The 16,671-nt window shown below is 36.0% G+C and overlaps 1 protein-coding gene across 2 annotated transcripts; it reads right to left on the minus strand.

Moving 5' to 3' along the window:
- Positions 1-1,946: 1,946 nt before the first annotated feature.
- LOC147866693 (folylpolyglutamate synthase-like) lies at positions 1,947-14,974 on the minus strand. 2 transcript variants are annotated; one of them, XM_087317145.1, is made up of 15 exons: positions 14,783-14,974; positions 14,017-14,082; positions 13,815-13,924; positions 13,657-13,717; positions 13,434-13,517; positions 12,601-12,657; positions 12,447-12,507; positions 12,323-12,369; positions 12,117-12,194; positions 10,146-10,310; positions 9,281-9,577; positions 7,492-7,570; positions 7,252-7,410; positions 6,993-7,171; positions 1,947-2,276 (listed from the first exon to the last, which is right to left on the minus strand). In XM_087317145.1, the coding sequence occupies exons 1-15, from the start codon at positions 14,957-14,959 to the stop codon at positions 2,220-2,222; spliced, it is 1,677 nt and encodes a 558-aa protein (XP_087173271.1). In that variant the 5' UTR covers positions 14,960-14,974; the 3' UTR covers positions 1,947-2,219. The 2 variants fall into 2 exon arrangements, with proteins under 2 accessions (XP_087173271.1, XP_087173272.1); XM_087317146.1 differs by having other exon boundaries at positions 13,815-13,931; positions 14,783-14,950.
- Between the last annotated feature and the right edge of the window lie 1,697 nt (positions 14,975-16,671).

A 16,671-nucleotide genomic window follows, 5' to 3' on the forward strand; every position in this document is an offset into this window, starting at 1 on the left:
AATATGTTTTCTTGAGTCAGTGGGCATCCACATAAGATGGAACTTTGTATAGAAAACTCTCATCTGTAAAATTTTATAACTAACGGAAGGAGTCTTTTTTTGGAAAAAAAAAACTTGTTCTATATAACAATTACTCTATTTTTTTAATCATGTTATTTAATTTATCCTGCATTAAAGGTGATACTTTTTGTCATATGTATTATCAAATGTTAAAGCTACATGTCCTCTATGCATTAAACCTACAATGTAACAAATAACGCAATACATATAGAAACTTCCAACAAATTATAATAGCTACATACTCTTCTGCATAATAATGTTAATTTGAAGATAAAAATTATTTTAGCATAAAGAGTATGAAAAATTGAAAAGTAAGAATCAATGTTGGAATTTTATGTAAAGACCATGTCATAGGATGCATGATAGACCCTAGGGGCAAAACCATCACTAAATTCAAAGGAAAAAACTATACCCATTCAAAATACAAGATTAGATGTGATTGCTAGCAACAATCCAAAATGTTTTTTCCAAGAGGTAGGGAAAGTGCACAAGAGGAAGACACATTCATTGTTAACTCGTCATCTTTAGTCATGTTTTGAGCCTATAATTGAGACCATAATGCATCAAAGTCATTCAAATGAGAGGCAACATTATTGATGTCTCTCATATGAAGATCATAGAGCTTCCTCATTAGATAGACTTTATTTGATGTGGTCTCCTTCTTGTAGTTGCTACATAATTTTGTCCATAGTTTTTTAAACGAGTCACTAGCAATGGGCCCGGTTTCGGCTCAAACCGAACCGAACCGTTAAGTCATGGTTTAAAGATTTATAAGTTCCAAAATAATTAAATGGTTTGGTTTGGTTTTAATTATTAATAAACGGTTCGTTTTTAGTTTGGTTTGGTTTTGAAACTGGGGTTTATAGGTTTAAGTGGTTTGGTTTAAAGGTTTATTGGTTTTTGGGCTAACTTTTTTTATCCCTTAAATGTTTATTTAATTTTAATGACTTAATTAATGTTTATTTAATTAATTAATTAAACATAAATGCTTATTTAATTTAGAGTATTTTTATTTATTTAATTTTTTAATTAATTTGGCTTAAATTGGGTTAGGTTTAAACTTTTTATTAAATTGCTCAATTTGGTTTCAACTTTTCCCTAAACGGTTTTGGTTTAAATAGTTTGGTTTTCCTTTTCTTAAATGGTTTGGTTTAATGGCTTGAAAGTTCATAAAGAGTTTGGTTTGGTTTTTGTTTTATATAAATGGTTTGGTTCAATTCGGTTTGGTTTCAAGGCAAAGAAACCGAACCGGGCCCATTGCTACGAGTCACAATCTAAGACCGTGAAGTATATACATTGTCTATTAGGTGCAAGTTGCAACATTATGGCTGACAATCACAAAGGATTATCTTCTTCCCAACATCATTGGTGATTCCTTCAGGTCTCTTGTTTTCACCGTTCAATGGCCTTATTTGCCATCATTGAATGAGTACATCTCTCATCTAATTCTTCCACATGAAAATTTTAGATCCGTTAAACTTGTGGATCTCAAGATGGTGTTTCCTAGTCAACACATGAGGTAAGTGAAACCCAAAACCATTTCAAAAACCATTAGATAGTAATGAGACGTAGTTAATTGTGAGACGTCCCATAAATCATTAATTCATCGAACCCACAATTTCAAGCTCATCAAATCAAAAACTATTAAACCAAAATAATTTGAAACCAAAGCGTTGAAGATTGTTGTTATTTGAGACAAAAAGAGCCAAGTAGTTGGATTAACTAAGAACCCCACCCCCAATAAACATTCTCCGACATTTCCAAAAGTGAGACCATTATGATGAAGGATTACCAAGAGGTTTTTATCATAGATTTAGCAATCATGTTAAAGGTTACAAACAATGGTATACTACAAACAATAAAGAGGTTAATGCAATCAAAAAGCATGCTAAAATGTGGGATTACCTATTGCTAATTTATTTAACCCATGAACATGTAGATGTCTCAAAGGCTTTCTTCAATCCAAACATGCTCCCCAAATAGTGTAAAGACTCAGCAATATCTCGAACAACTTGGTCATTATCTGATCCGAGGATGAAGATATCAATGCTCATCAAAGAATGGAAAACTATTTTTGTGGTTAGGCTCCTTGAGAGGAAGATGACTGAAATAATATCAAATTCTCAAAACTTCAAATAATTTTATGAAGCATGCCATCCCTACTTCAAGATTCTAAGCATATCACCAACAAGGTGAAGTGAACCTGTTACCAATACCTGCAGGGAAAGCAAGAGTTGGTTAATCAATTTATTGGTAATGGATTGTATTGGCCCCCACTATGAACACAAGTTTTATACAAAGTACAAATGAGAATAATTAAGCTTTACTAGAACATAGGATATAGATTTGAATCTAAACCATCATGAGATTTTAAGTCAACTAACACTGATCATGTTGTAACTTTTTTCTTGTCAGAGTAATTTGACTTTTTACACTTCCCATTGTGTCTTTATATTTATAACATGTAAAGGACCAGAAGATTTTACAAATGACTTGATGGATCAAATTTCAATATTTAAAAAACCTTGCTCCATTGTATTTAATTCTCATTAATATGCTCAAAGTTTCAGACAACATCAGGAAAAGATATACGGCAAATAATGCATATGAGTACTATACAGCAATTAATGCATATGCAATTAAAAGGATACGTGGCATGATACATCACCCTCTAAAATATGATAAAAACTGTGGGCATGAGTTTATTCATAAAATCATTCTCATCTTCTTTCCCAGATTTAACATCAAGACACAAAAGCTTGGTAAGATTGCTTCCTCCCATTTGAATTCAAAGAATGAATTCCACAAAGAGCTCTATCATCTTTCTATGTATGAAATCTAACTGAGATTCATGTAGAATATCTGGAAGGGAAGGCCTTGAATGTATACTGAGCATCCTCACCAGTAGGTAAGCACAGAAGTATCTAAATTCCTGAGACATTTATTATTAAGGATAAGCCCATAAGGGGAGAATCTATCTTGGCTTTGTGAATTTCTGGTAGTCCTTTGCATTCTATCACCTACTCAGCTCAGAACCACCAGGGACTGAATTATTTTTCACACTCATCATCAACATAAAACAGTTCATGCCCAATCAAAAGATGTGGGATTAAGCCATCTCAGAGCTCATCCAGAGCTACAAGGAGCTGAAGAATCTCCAAGCACAGCAAAAACAATTAGGCTCAACAACATACACTAAACATAGACATTAAAGAATTAACCTTGGTTCTCCACCTACCTTGGACAACTTGTTTACTAGAATGACTATATATCATCTCTCACCGTTAAGATTAGCCTTGGTTCTCCCCTGTCATGTAGAGTTATCGCATCAAGGTTCACAACAATGTTCACAAAGAACAAGGATTAACCTGATGTGGACAATTTTGTTACTTTAAAGTTGAGTAGAATGCCTATATATAGACATCAACACAAACAAGGATTACCCTGTTGTGGGTGATTTCATCATATGAAAGATTAGACATCCCATAGACAGCATCTCAACATTAATCCTAGTCTCTACCATCATGGGCATAATTACATCAGAGCTGACTAGACTGTCCACAAACATCTCACCATTTGAGTACCGTAACAGTACGAAGATTCATCACGAAAAATCGAGGATTAACTTGGGCTCTCTCCTATCAGGTATAGTTATCACATTGAAGTTTAACCTAATGCCCATGAAGTCTACATCCAATGGCTCAAGAATTGGATGTAAGCGCTACAGTTCTCACAAGAATGGGATTTAGTTTCTACTTCCTAAGCAACAATGGTTGAACTCCATCAACGGTTGACCATTCTCTGGGAACAAACAATGACAACAGCATTCTCCTACTCAACTTCTAACTTCGCCAACAATTCAAACCTCTCCCTCAACTCAACTCGCTTCCCCTCCCTCTACACACCAGCTTCCACCACTTCCCAAGTGGCTTCAAGCCACCATTCGCAATTCTCATCTCTCCGATGCTAAACTTCATGAGTATACATCTGGTTCTCCAACCAACATGAAAAGAACACATAGGCCACAATGGCCTCTTCACTCATGCAACTTCGAATTATTGTGCACTGTTGTGCAATCACAAGAACCCACAACAGAAAAAGAGGCCCTTGTTCTTCCAAAGTGGAAAGTAGCAATGGAAGTTGAACTTGATTCCATTGAGCAGAATCATATAGGGGAGCTGGTCCCATGGCCTCAACATCAATAAGTCATTGGACTGAAATGGATTTTCAAGACCACATACCATGCTGATGGTACTTTGGATAAGCACAAGGCACGTTTAGTTGCAAAAGGCTCCTCACAAGTTGAAGGAGTGGACTGCGAGGAAACTTTTGCTCCAACAGCAAGGTATACCTCTATTCGATGTGCGCTTGTACTTGCTGCCGACAACAAATGGCCCATCTTTCAAATGGATGTCAAGTCAGCCTTCCTTAATGGTGACTAGAAAGAGGAGGTTTATGTTGAACAGCCTCCAGGTTTCGAGATTTCAAAGCAGAAAAACATGGTCTACACAGGTTACACAAAGCCTTGTATGGCTTAAAGCAAGCTCCCAAAGCTTGGCATGAAAAATTTGATACCTTCTTTCTCTCTCTGGGTTTCAAAATTGTTATGCTGACAAAAATCTCTAGGTTTTTTCCCAAGATATTTTGCTATGCTTGATCATATTATATGTTGATGACCTTCTAATGACAAGGTCCCTTGCTCCTAAAATCGAGGAGGTCCACGCTGACCTCAAAACAACCTTCGAAATGACTGATCTAGGACTTCTCCATTATTTCATAGGTATGGAGGTCTATCAATGACATTCCTCAGCCAACATAGGTATCTCAGGCAGCTCCTTGAGACCTATAGCATGTCAAATTGCAGGCCACTCTCCTATCCAATGGATCCAAACTCAAAGCTTACTCGTGAAGACAATTCTCCCATATTTGAAGATATCACGAAATATAAAAGGTTAATTGGGTCTCTTCTTCACTTAACTTACACCAAGCCTAATTTGTCCTATAGTGTGAGTATTCTCAACTAATGCTCAAGTGCTCCAAGACAAAGATATTGACAAGCAGCTATTCGAGTTCTTAGGTATTTGGCCAACACCCTCGACTATGGTCTCTCTTTTAGAGGCGGCATTGAGCTTGTTGGCTACTCGGACGCTAATTGGGCAAGTGATATTGATTCTAGAAAGTCTACATCTGGCTATTGTTTTATATTAGGTTCATGCTTGATTTCTTGGAAATCAAAGAAGCAAAACTCAGTTTCTACTTCATCAACGGAAGCTGAATATCCAGCCTACTTGGATACTTGTTGTGAGTTGCTATGGTTAATGCAATTATTTTGTCACATTGGTGTTTTGTAAGACTCTCCTATTGCAGTTTTCACTAACAGCCAAAGTGCCCATGCCATGGCACATAGATCAGCATTTCATGGTAGAACAAAACATATTGAAGTGCACTACCATTTTGTTCGTGAATTAGTGAAATCACAAGTCATCAACTTGGCATATTTTCCTACTCAAGAAAATGTGGCTGATTTATTTACCAAGTCACCTCCCAGGCAAGCCATTGATCATCTCCTTGGTCAACTCAATGTTGGACCGCCGTTCTGGAACTAAGAGGAGGTGTTGGTGGCAGCTCCAAACATGCACTCTCTTTCATCTTTATTATCTCTGTTCTACATTCTCTCTCTTCCTAAATTCTTCTCTCTAGAATATGCAACTCGTTAAATGCCTTCTCTCTCTAGAATCTGCAACGCTTTAAATGCCTTTTCTCTCTTCTACTTTTTCCAAGATATTCCCTCTTATTTCTAGTTTATTGTACCTGTTTGGTAGTACAAGGGTCACTTAACTACCAAACAACCATTTCACCCACTTTTCCCAATTTTGTATAAATAGGCTATACCAGCCTCTTTTATAAAGACTTTTACTTTTGCTGCTACTTACAAACAAGCTCTACTCTGTGGCTGTGTCTCTACTCTTTGCAACCATTTTTTCTACTGCTGTCTAGCAGCCTTCTCACAGTTTGGCTGTGTCTATTTTGTTCCGCTGCTGCTATTAACAGCTTTTCTCACAGACCGACTAGCATTAGTATATGGATCCTCTGTATCAGATCCATCGTTCGCCAGCTATAGTTTCCTCACCATTTGAACGTTTACCTTTGCTAAGATATTAAAATCTTCCCTTGTTTCTGATATGTCTCTACTCGTAGACAGAAATTCGGCCATCCAATATCTGTTGTATATTCCATCAGTCAACTCAAGAAACCCATGACAGTCTCCTATGCTAATGTTTACAGACATAAAGAATGATTACTGCCCATGGTCCATTATCCTCCTTGCATAGATTTCTGCGTCAGTTTGAGGAACATGGTACACAGGGCCATTTGTACCCACAGAAACTCCTAATGGAACTTTTTGAAGATGAGCTACTAGAGCGAACGTTTTTATATGATCCACTCTCTTCATCTGTGTGTAGCCTTGAGCTAATATTATGATTTTCACTTCCCTAGGGAACCATCAGCCTTGTACTTCTGTCTTTCAAACCCATCGTGCTCTAATCTCCTCCCAACATAGAGACCAATTCGCCAAGTTCCTAGTTTTGTTTTCTCTATGATCCAGATTTCAGCATCCATCGCCAATTTCCATACATATTCTGCCAACACTTCAGCCATTGATGATATACTCCTCTACTTTGAGGATTTCAGCTATTAATCTCATAATGAAGGGTGTCCACTTCAGACACCTGTTCATCTATGCTCCTAGATCGTCTAGACTAATCCATTGGTTGGTATCCTAAAATTTCTAATGTATACCATTGATGGCATTTCAAAATCATATCTTCCACCCAAATTTCATGAAAAATAAGTCAAATTCTAGGTAAAACAATTTCTCAGATAATAAATTGAACACTAAGCCAACTACATTAGAGGAAATTAGAGAAAACCTGTAGCTGAAGTCCCGGATGTTCTCGAGCATATTGACGGAGAAGGTCGAGGACAATTGGCAATGAAGGCAACACACTACTTGAGAGTCCACCAAAGAGATCATTTGTTTTCTTCAATGCCTCATGCCCAGAAAGGATGTCTTTAGGACGTAATGTCTGCTGAGGTATAGCAGAATTTCCTGTTGATGTAGCAGAGGTGACACTTCTTAAACAATTGTATGCATATACAATACATCTGTATTTCTTACTCCAAATCTACCTTCTCTTTGTGCTTGGATAAGATTTTCCCACACTTTTTGTATTGCAAGCTGCCATGACAAGTCCTCTTTATCGTTGCTTTTGGGAGAGTTCAGGTCAATAGTCACATTACTATACGATGAAAGGCCAGGTGCAAATAGTGCATGATGAAATGGCATTCCTAATGATAAAAGATTTAGTGTCAACATTGACCAAACCAGCTGTAAATTGAGATTCCATTGAAACATGGAAATTGACTTACCAGCATTAGTACAAACCTTAAGAAGAGGAGAAAGCAACAACTTAGGATCCCGTTGTGGCATACAATTCATTAGGAGAACCTGAATAAAAGAAATAGCAAAATTAATCCATCCAGTAGAGATTTGAAACCAAAAAGTAAAATTAAAGCAACATCTAAATTTACAGGCAATCAACACACTTGGCCAAAGGAGAAATGGACCAGGTTAAAGTCAAGATTGGTATGCAGATCTCTTGAATTTGTCTTGGAATTGTGCATATTCCTGAGAAATAATTTATCATTGATTTTCATCTATTTGGTTCCCTAGGAGGTTTTAACTCATAGATGAGACAAACATTTTTCAGATATGATACCGTTTGGATCTCTTACACCATTCCGTCCTTTAAAATATGTTATTTTTTCTTTCTTCCTTCCTTATAATTTCACCGCATGGGAGACCTATATCACACCAAGAGAGCCTCTTCCCATCAAACTAGAGTGTTCCTACTGAACAGATTATAGCCTTCAGTAAGTTGTGAGGAGATCAGCCATAAGTTATACCAATTGTTGTAGAATATTTAGCATACAATATGCATAGAATACTTATGCTAAGTATTCTAAAAGTATTCTACCCCTTGTTAGGTGCTTAGAATACGTATCTACAGGTAAAATACATTAAATAAGTAAAATATGTAGAATATGTGCAGAATACTTTAAATACATAGAATACGTGAAAAACAAGCTAAATATTTCGTAAATTTTAAAGCTTTAAAAATAATAATAATAAATTTTTAGCTTTTTGGAAAAATTAAATACTTCTTAAATATGTAGAATACGTGAAATATTAAAAATTAGCAGTTCTAAAATGTGAAATACATGTAGAATACTTCACTTGATTCTAAAATGTATTCTGAACATAGAATACATGTTTTTTAAACCTATGGCAATATCTCAACCTTGAGTTTCCCAAAGAATGAGCATTGAACACACAGAGAGACCAAAAGACAATGCAAATGAATTTACATGCCCCATAGGAAACAGATATTTATTAGTGAACTCATTGTATCCTACCACGGCAATATGGACAGCCTACATACCTAAAGGATTCAGAGTTGTAAGCCTGTCAAGGAGAGGTCAATCAACAAATCAATTTTGTGCAGATGCCCAAGCCCTGGGACATTAGAGAGAAATATGCAATGAACTTGTGATGGTTGCAGGAGTGCATCTATCTTGAAAAGCAGCATGGTTTTGAATTCTTGAGAATAATAGGAATCAAACAAATGTTCACTCTCATTTGCAATAATGGCTTTTTCCATACATCAGCTCGATAAATTATTGAACTTGAGCTCCTCCTCATGTAAGTTTACATGGTCCAATTAAAAACACTGTTCACTTGTAATGTATGTGCAATGCATAGAATCATGCTATACGTTTATATGGGATTCTTGGACCTTCAATTGTTTTAGCAAAAACAAGGCTTATGATAGGTAGCTTTACAGGATCATTTACTTCAAACATCATGTACATGTTGACATACGCAAACCTTCCTGGTAGAACTTGGCATTGATCATCATGACCACATTGCAAACATTATGAATCGAATCTATTGTGCGTTGATTTCAGATATGTGGGCAGAATAGAATGATTCATTCTGTTGGCAGGGTACTGACATATACTCGTATATTAAGCACATATTCCAAGAGAATGTATGGATTAAAACTGGTTACTGCATAATGTATACAGCTCACACTAACATAAAAACATTATAAAAATCAATTAAATGGATAGGGTTTTCTATATGGAAACTCCTTACCCTTGTTGATGAAGTACTAACTCCATGATCAGATATGTGCAATGTTTCTTGCCCATTTGAAGATATAATATGTGGCATCCCGTTGTTTATGTTCTTTTTGAGAGTATTATTTGCTTTATGTATAGCTGAACAAAACCACTTGCCACAAATTTCCATGCTCTCTGGACTGTGGGCACCATCAAGAAAGAAAGTTAAACTGCTCACTAGTGGATCCTGTAATAGCTGAGCACGTCCAAGGAGTTGGGCATTGGCTAGTCCTTTTATGTAAGGTTCTGGAAGGTGCCCTTCTTTCATAGCCTGTTTGATGACACGAATCGCTAATTGAAAACAATATGAACCTTTACTGTTTTTCCACCAAACAACTAACATAACAAAATCAAAAATTTAATGCAAATAAATACAGGGAGAAGGCCCTTATCAACAAAGCATACATATAGCAGGATATGTATTTTCACCAATAGTGTCCAGGATGGCATGCTAAAATGAGGATATGTTTTAAGTATATACTGACAATCAAGTTAGGAAAACATGCAAATCAAGCATGAATAATTGTCAACAAATTAATCCAATCTAATCAATTCCTCTATAGCTAAGGACCTTCATCCTGAACCACCAATTAGAAGAGATAACAAGGGCCCTTCCCATTGTACCATGGCCTATGCTAGGGATGGAGATTCAGTAATGTTCAGTAACTTAAAATACAAACCCATTCTGTTTTGTTTCTTTCTGTTCCCATCATAATATTCACCAATAAAAAGGTAAATTTATATTAAGTGCAACTTTCAAATAGATAAAACCAAACAGCAATTTATAAGTCTTTATAAAGATAATGTAAACCTAGTGAATTAAAATATGGTGGACATACATCTTTTAGCATTGCTGAATGCTCATTCTTATGGCACCTCTCTGCCCAAGCACCACAAAGAGCTACAGCAAGGGCCCCATTGAGGAGCTGATGATCCCCTTCCAGTGCAAGCCGTGATCCTCTCAGCAACTCGCTAGTCAAAGGTGAAACAACTTGAAGTCGTATCTACAACAAAAATTATGTCAAAACTGGTGGACTCATATACAAAATAATAAACAGTTTATAAAACTCAAAATCTCTGTTTACATCACACTCTATCACAATAAGTACTATCTCAAATTATTCATTTCGATGATATTACATGCAAGTAAATAATCCACACAGAAACATCTTTCAAGGAAACTTCCTACCCATACCCCATGAATTCACCTTCATCACAACATGGCCCAGTGAAACCTGAAGTGCCAGGTTTAGGAAGCCTCTGAATTTTGTGTTAATGATTAAACAGGATTCAATCTCAGTTAGATGTCTCCTTCTTTTCCCTCGTAGGTGCTTCCCTCACTTCGGAGACATTTCCATTCTGGATCAACCTATGCTAGAGATCTTTCGAAGACAAAAACTACAATATACCTAACTTGAGAATCTCACATGTGCCAAAAACCAGATTCCCTCGTTTCTTTTCTTTTCATCTTATTTACTTTTATATTTACTGTGTAATATTTATTTTATTTTGATTTGTTCTCAAAGACGAGACAACACTTAAGATGTAATCTCTTATTTGGTCTTATAGGCCATTTTGGCCTCTTAAAAGACGTTAATATATCTTTCTTTCTTTCTTTCTTTCTTCCGAAGAGAAGAGAGACTACCATTATCAGCATCCCCAAAGATCAGCCTTGAGTACAAGCTGACACATTGTGCCAACCAAAATAAAGGGCAAAAAAATGGCTAGGCTCAGATTGGGTAAAGTTATACACCAGGGCTGGTACAAAGCACTTCAGGTGCTTGAAATCTTTACTGAACACCAGATTTCAATGCTATAAAAGGGTGGTCACATCCATTCAAAAAATCTCCTCTCTTCCGTCAAGAGTATGGATAGTCCCTCTCTAACTGCCTGTGATCATCCCTAAGGTACATTTCATATTTCTGATAGATGGCTCTCCTGGTCCAGATGTACAATGTTAAGTGGCACAGATGGACAACGTTATTAGACCCAGACCCATTCACAATAATGCAAATTCCATCACAGAAAACTCCAAAAACACAAGCAATTACTGTAATTTGCAAGCAATCATGATTTCATGCTTTGTCAAAACAAATGCACAGTGGGCATTATGCCAAATTTTGCAAAATATAATATATTAAACGTGTGGATTAAGTAAACGATACATAAATAACTATCTCTCCATCATTCACTGTGTCCTTGAAGAGGTGAAACGGCAGAAAAAACATATGCAACCTTAATTAAATCTACAACCCTACCTCCTTACCACTCTTATTTCGATGTAATGCAGATAAGAGGATATCATGTCTCTTCATAGGGACTACGCGAACTAGAAATAAAAAGGATGTTACATCATGGATGGCCTTCAGGGAATCACCTCTGACCAGTGATTGGTTTGCCACTTCAGGGAATTTTATTTGTACATTTTGCTAAACCTAACGAACCTCAAATAATATTGGCTTTACATATCTGTCTGTACTATACCTAGGGAAAAACAAGTCAGATATTTATGACCTAAGTAAAGTCAAAAGTACCTGCTGCAGAGGGATGTACAATGGTAGGTAGATTCTCAATAGAAATATGATAACAAACATGAGATCAGTGAATGAATATAAATAGCATGAGCTAGAAAATGTGCCAAAAATGCTTCATCCAGGTTTGATGAACTGGCAAGCTTACTCACATCCAGTCATGCATTAGCATCACTGGAATGCTCCTCATCATGAAGACCATAAAGGTTGTGTTCTGTTTCTAACTTATCAAGAAACTTTCTATTGATTTCATTATACCATCATGAGGATTTTACTCACATCCAAATCAGCTGCCTTCTTTTGAAGAACAGACATCGCATCCTCAGGCTGTGGAACAACAAATGCAGGAACTCCTGCCTGAAATGTGAAAAGAAGGTTAAATGGGAAAGGTTGGCATAGCAACAAAATGAAAAACTCAAAAGTGAATCATTTTAATCAGACATTTTTCCTTAAATTGAACCAGATTGAGGTGTAATTATACAGACCTTAAAGATCCCAGCCTTCTCTCCAGCAATTTCTGCTAATGTATAGCCTTCAAAAAGTAAACCACACAATATAAGGACAATCAGACCGAAACACTGTTGCAGAAGAATTAATAAATTAATCTACCTAATATCTCCATGTGATCAAATCCCAGAGAAGAAACACCACAAACAGCAGGAGCTTTCACCTAACCAGAAAATTTGGAAGGAATCAGACTTTTACACCATAAGGAATCATCTCTGTATCAGCGCTAATTGAGAATTTTATGCAGTACACTTACTACATTCGTAGAATCAAATCTTCCACCAAGTCCAACCTCCAAAATGGCAACATCCACCTGAAGTTCACAGCAAGGATCAACCATTGCTTCATCGGGATCCAAACAAGAGGACATATGAATCTTTCTTTTTACATACTGAATATATGCATACATTGACAAAGGTAAAGTTATGCCTCTCTCATTATAATAAATACAAGAACCCTATTGTGTCAAAAATACAAAAATCCAGTTGTATCTCATATTCCCATGGTTTGAGTAGGGTGTGTGAGAGTTATGACAAAAACATTTACTCACAAGGAGATCCTTAAATACCGAATATATATCTTCGAACAAGGTTAAACTAAGTTATTTCAAGCACTTAAGAGTTGAAACTAGTTCCACCTATAGCAGCACAAAAACTCTTTTTTGGATCAGTGAAAGATACAAACATAAAATGGTGTTTCAAGAAACAAGAACTATCATTTCGGGTCACTAATTAGACAAATCATTGAAGACAATAAATAATATTACTCATGATAAGAAACAGGCAAGATGGTAACGGCCACCTCCAAAGAAAATAGTTAACACAAATCTATTTGGGGAGTTATACATGGATATTAATACCCTTGATAGAGATGGTATATCTATGACAGCATAAAGCCAACCATCCAAGCTACAAATGTCTAATCAAAGCTTCTTAAAATTCAAAATCTATCGTAAACAAGCAGTGCCTGAAATAAAACACTTCCATGACTTTCTTTGAGACTATGCACTTCGAAAAATGCTGGTAACTAATAAAAAATTTGAATACAAACGCGAGAAAGTAAGATAGTAGCAATGCACCACAGACTAACCTGTTCATCGATAAAGATCTTGAATGCCAATAAAGTGAGAAATCTGAAGTATGTAGGCATTGGCACATCATTTGCCACGTTTTCCTAGAAAGAAAGAAGAACATAATGGTAATGCCATGCCATTGAAACGTAGATATATAGACAGATCAACAGACAGACATATAGATCAATAAACAGAAAAACAGATAGATAGATATTCAGTTGGTGATGGATGCTAGATTACCCTAAATTTGTCCCAGCACCACCAAAAATGCTTGAGAAACACATTTTCTGACACATTTTCTCTACATAAACCATAGAATTAGAAAGTAGCTAAGTTTTGAAAAAAAAAAAAGACATCCAGCAAATGTTATGAGATAAAAGAATGGGATTTGAATTTACTTGTTGACTCGGAATCTCTCACGAACATCCAAAAGATGCGGGGAAGTGAAAAGGCCAGTTTTATAACCACATTCTCTCAGGATGCTTTCTGAAAATGCACATGTAGAACCCTGCAATCTGACAGTTCAAATACAACACAAGTGCAAATATAATTTTTTATAATAAAATGAGACCAGGAAATGGGCTAAAGGATTTTATGTACCTTTCCTTTAGTTCCAGCAACATGAATGATATTTAACTTTGAAAGTGACTCCTCCAATCCAGCTATCTATGCAGGCATTCACTGGGATTACACTCCAATAATTTGCAAACCATTGCATTTTTATATCTGATGTCAATGTATATGTTTAGAAATATCTCTGCTGTTCGTAAGCAAAACCTCATCACATTTTCCACAGATTCAAGGAGGGTTTTGTAAATGTAGAAATATTGATTCAAACTTTTTTCTCTTCGAATTCAAACTATATCTTTTGCAACATCACATTTGTTTTCATTTTGCAGAACATATAGCTAGATTTCTACAAATAATTAGCATGTTCCTGTGGTGAGACCATCGGGCTACAACAGGATTATAGATCTCATATGAATTATCGTACAAGATTGTAAGCATATTCCGAGTTTTCCTGCCAAATGTGGCTAGATTACACATTTCCTCTGATCACAGATGTTCTCGGGACATGTTTACCTCATTTCAATTATAAGTTCTACTTTGATATTGTTCGGGGCTTGATGACAGATTTTATGTAAAATATAGGGGAAATGAAATCTTCAATTATCATTTTAGAACTAAACCAAAATATCACTTTTAATTTTCGAAGTATTGAGATGAATGAAACTGTCCCGGCATGATGAAAGGTTCCTAAATCCATGAGAAGGAGACGGGGAGCGTTTAGGGAACAGAAAAAACTCTGGAAATGAATGAACCGAGTACACTCGGGAACAGCACGCAGCTTCACTTACTTTCCTACCTGTACATAATGAGACATGAGATGAAATGCATCTCCTCGATTAGAACCATCGCCACGAGTTTTCTTGGTGATGAGGGAGGACAGAGCTTCGAGAGCTGCCGTGTAGTCGCGAGTTACAGTGGCCATGGCGCTCTCTCTTCTGTCTCTCTGTGTGGGTATTGGAACACTTACATACATATATAATATACAAATACAAAAATTACAGAAGAAGAAGAAAAGCAACCGTAAAACCTTCTTCACTCATTTGTGATAACACTCTTTCATAAGTTTGAAGTGTGGGCTTCCCATTCCATTCTTTTTTCTTCTCTTCTCTTCATCATCTCCTCACCAAATCATCCTATTCTCTTGCAAGGGACAAGGGCCTGAGAACTTGGCACCGGACGGACAGAACCAGCCATTTTGATCAATGAACTACTCAAAATCGCACCAACCAATTGAAAAATCCAGTGCTCGTTGTGTGTAAGAAGCTCACCTTTTGATATATAAAACATCCCAGCTTTCGTTGTGCAAGAAACTCGCTTTTTTCGATCTATGTGCTTGTTTATTGTTCTGAAAAAACAACACCTCGAGCTCTTTGCTTTGGGTGGAATATGGTTGCAAGAGACATATTTAAAATGTAGCAATCATGTAGCGGAGTAAGCACAAGCTATCCATGGTCTTGTATTGATGTGTGGTGTAAAGCTTTCATAGTGATAGTGATATCTTTGTGAACTTGTTTACAAAAGCAAAATCCAAAGTTCTTTGCTTTGGGTTTAATTTTCCTAGAGCTTGACAATGTTCATCATGCGTCGGATTGATATTGACAACAACATCAAGTGGTGATTTTGGCTTGAGTATAATTTAGATGAACCAAAAGTGCAGCTCGCTTGAGATGAATTTAGCAATTGGTTTCATTGGTGGATTTCTCTCTTTGAAGATTTGAATTGCACACGTGAGCTTTGTCACTTATTGTATGGACTAAAAAGACCATCTTCTTAGATTGAGGTTTAATGAGCTTTGAATCGTGCGTATGCTTTATATGAACCAACAAGAAGATGAATTCTTGCTTTCACACTAAAAGGCATGCAAAGTTACTAACAGAAAAGTTGTCTATTACCATCTTACAATATCAAATATAAAACTTACATACGGTTTCTTAACTAAAGTTATTGGTTATGGTTCGATTTTGATTTGATTGACATAATACTAAATTATAATGATGATGTCTTCTTTAAATTATGCGACGTCCTTCAACTCATGATCATGGTTGGTTTCTTGATATAACTCATTGATGCTTATGTGCCGCATTATATTATATTATATTTATGGATTGGAATACATAGTAGTATGTGAATCATGTCACCCACATAAAGAATTGACATTTGTCAATTGAAAAACTACTAAATTGGCATGTTTTTACTTGGTACTAGGTAGTACGGAAATTCTCATAGATTTATTTAAGAAATGGTTAGGTTTAAACAATTTTGGTTTAAAGGTTTCGTTGATTGGTTTGGTTTAAGATGTCAATTACTAGTTGTGTCCCAATACTTTAACTATTGCATCTGTTAATTAATGAGATAACAAAACCATTTTGCTTTTTTAGTTTGCATGATGAATTGCTAGCATGAATGATTCAATTGATCATTAATTAACACACTCACACGGGTGAAGTATTTGGATACAAGTAGTAATTGACAACTTAAATTGAATTGAACAACAAAACCTTTCAACCAAAATTGTTTAAACTTAACAATTTCATGGATTCTGAAGCTCGATCAAACCGTCAAGAGATCTAGAAACCATCAAGCCATTAAATGGTTCAGTTTCAGCTCGAACCGAATGATTACCAACTATTAAATATGCACTCAAACATGTATTTTTTATTAATAACACTTAAATCATATTGCTTC

Source organism: Azolla caroliniana, unplaced genomic scaffold (genome assembly GCF_043228905.1).
Source record: "Azolla caroliniana isolate FFs.n. ecotype wild unplaced genomic scaffold, voAzoCaro1.0.p SCAF_3, whole genome shotgun sequence".
In the NCBI taxonomy this organism is placed as follows: Eukaryota; Viridiplantae; Streptophyta; class Polypodiopsida; order Salviniales; family Salviniaceae; genus Azolla; species Azolla caroliniana.

Coding starts and splice junctions, on each gene's coding strand:
- LOC147866693 (XM_087317145.1), bottom strand. CDS start 14,959: ATGTATGTAAGTGTTCCAATACCCACACAGAGAGACAGAAGAGAGAGC. Junction 13,718..13,814: donor GAGAGATTCCGAGTCAACAA/GTAAATTCAAAT, acceptor TGGTTTATGTAG/AGAAAATGTGTCAGAAAATG. Junction 12,195..12,322: donor AGAAGGCTGGGATCTTTAAG/GTCTGTATAATT, acceptor TTCACATTTCAG/GCAGGAGTTCCTGCATTTGT.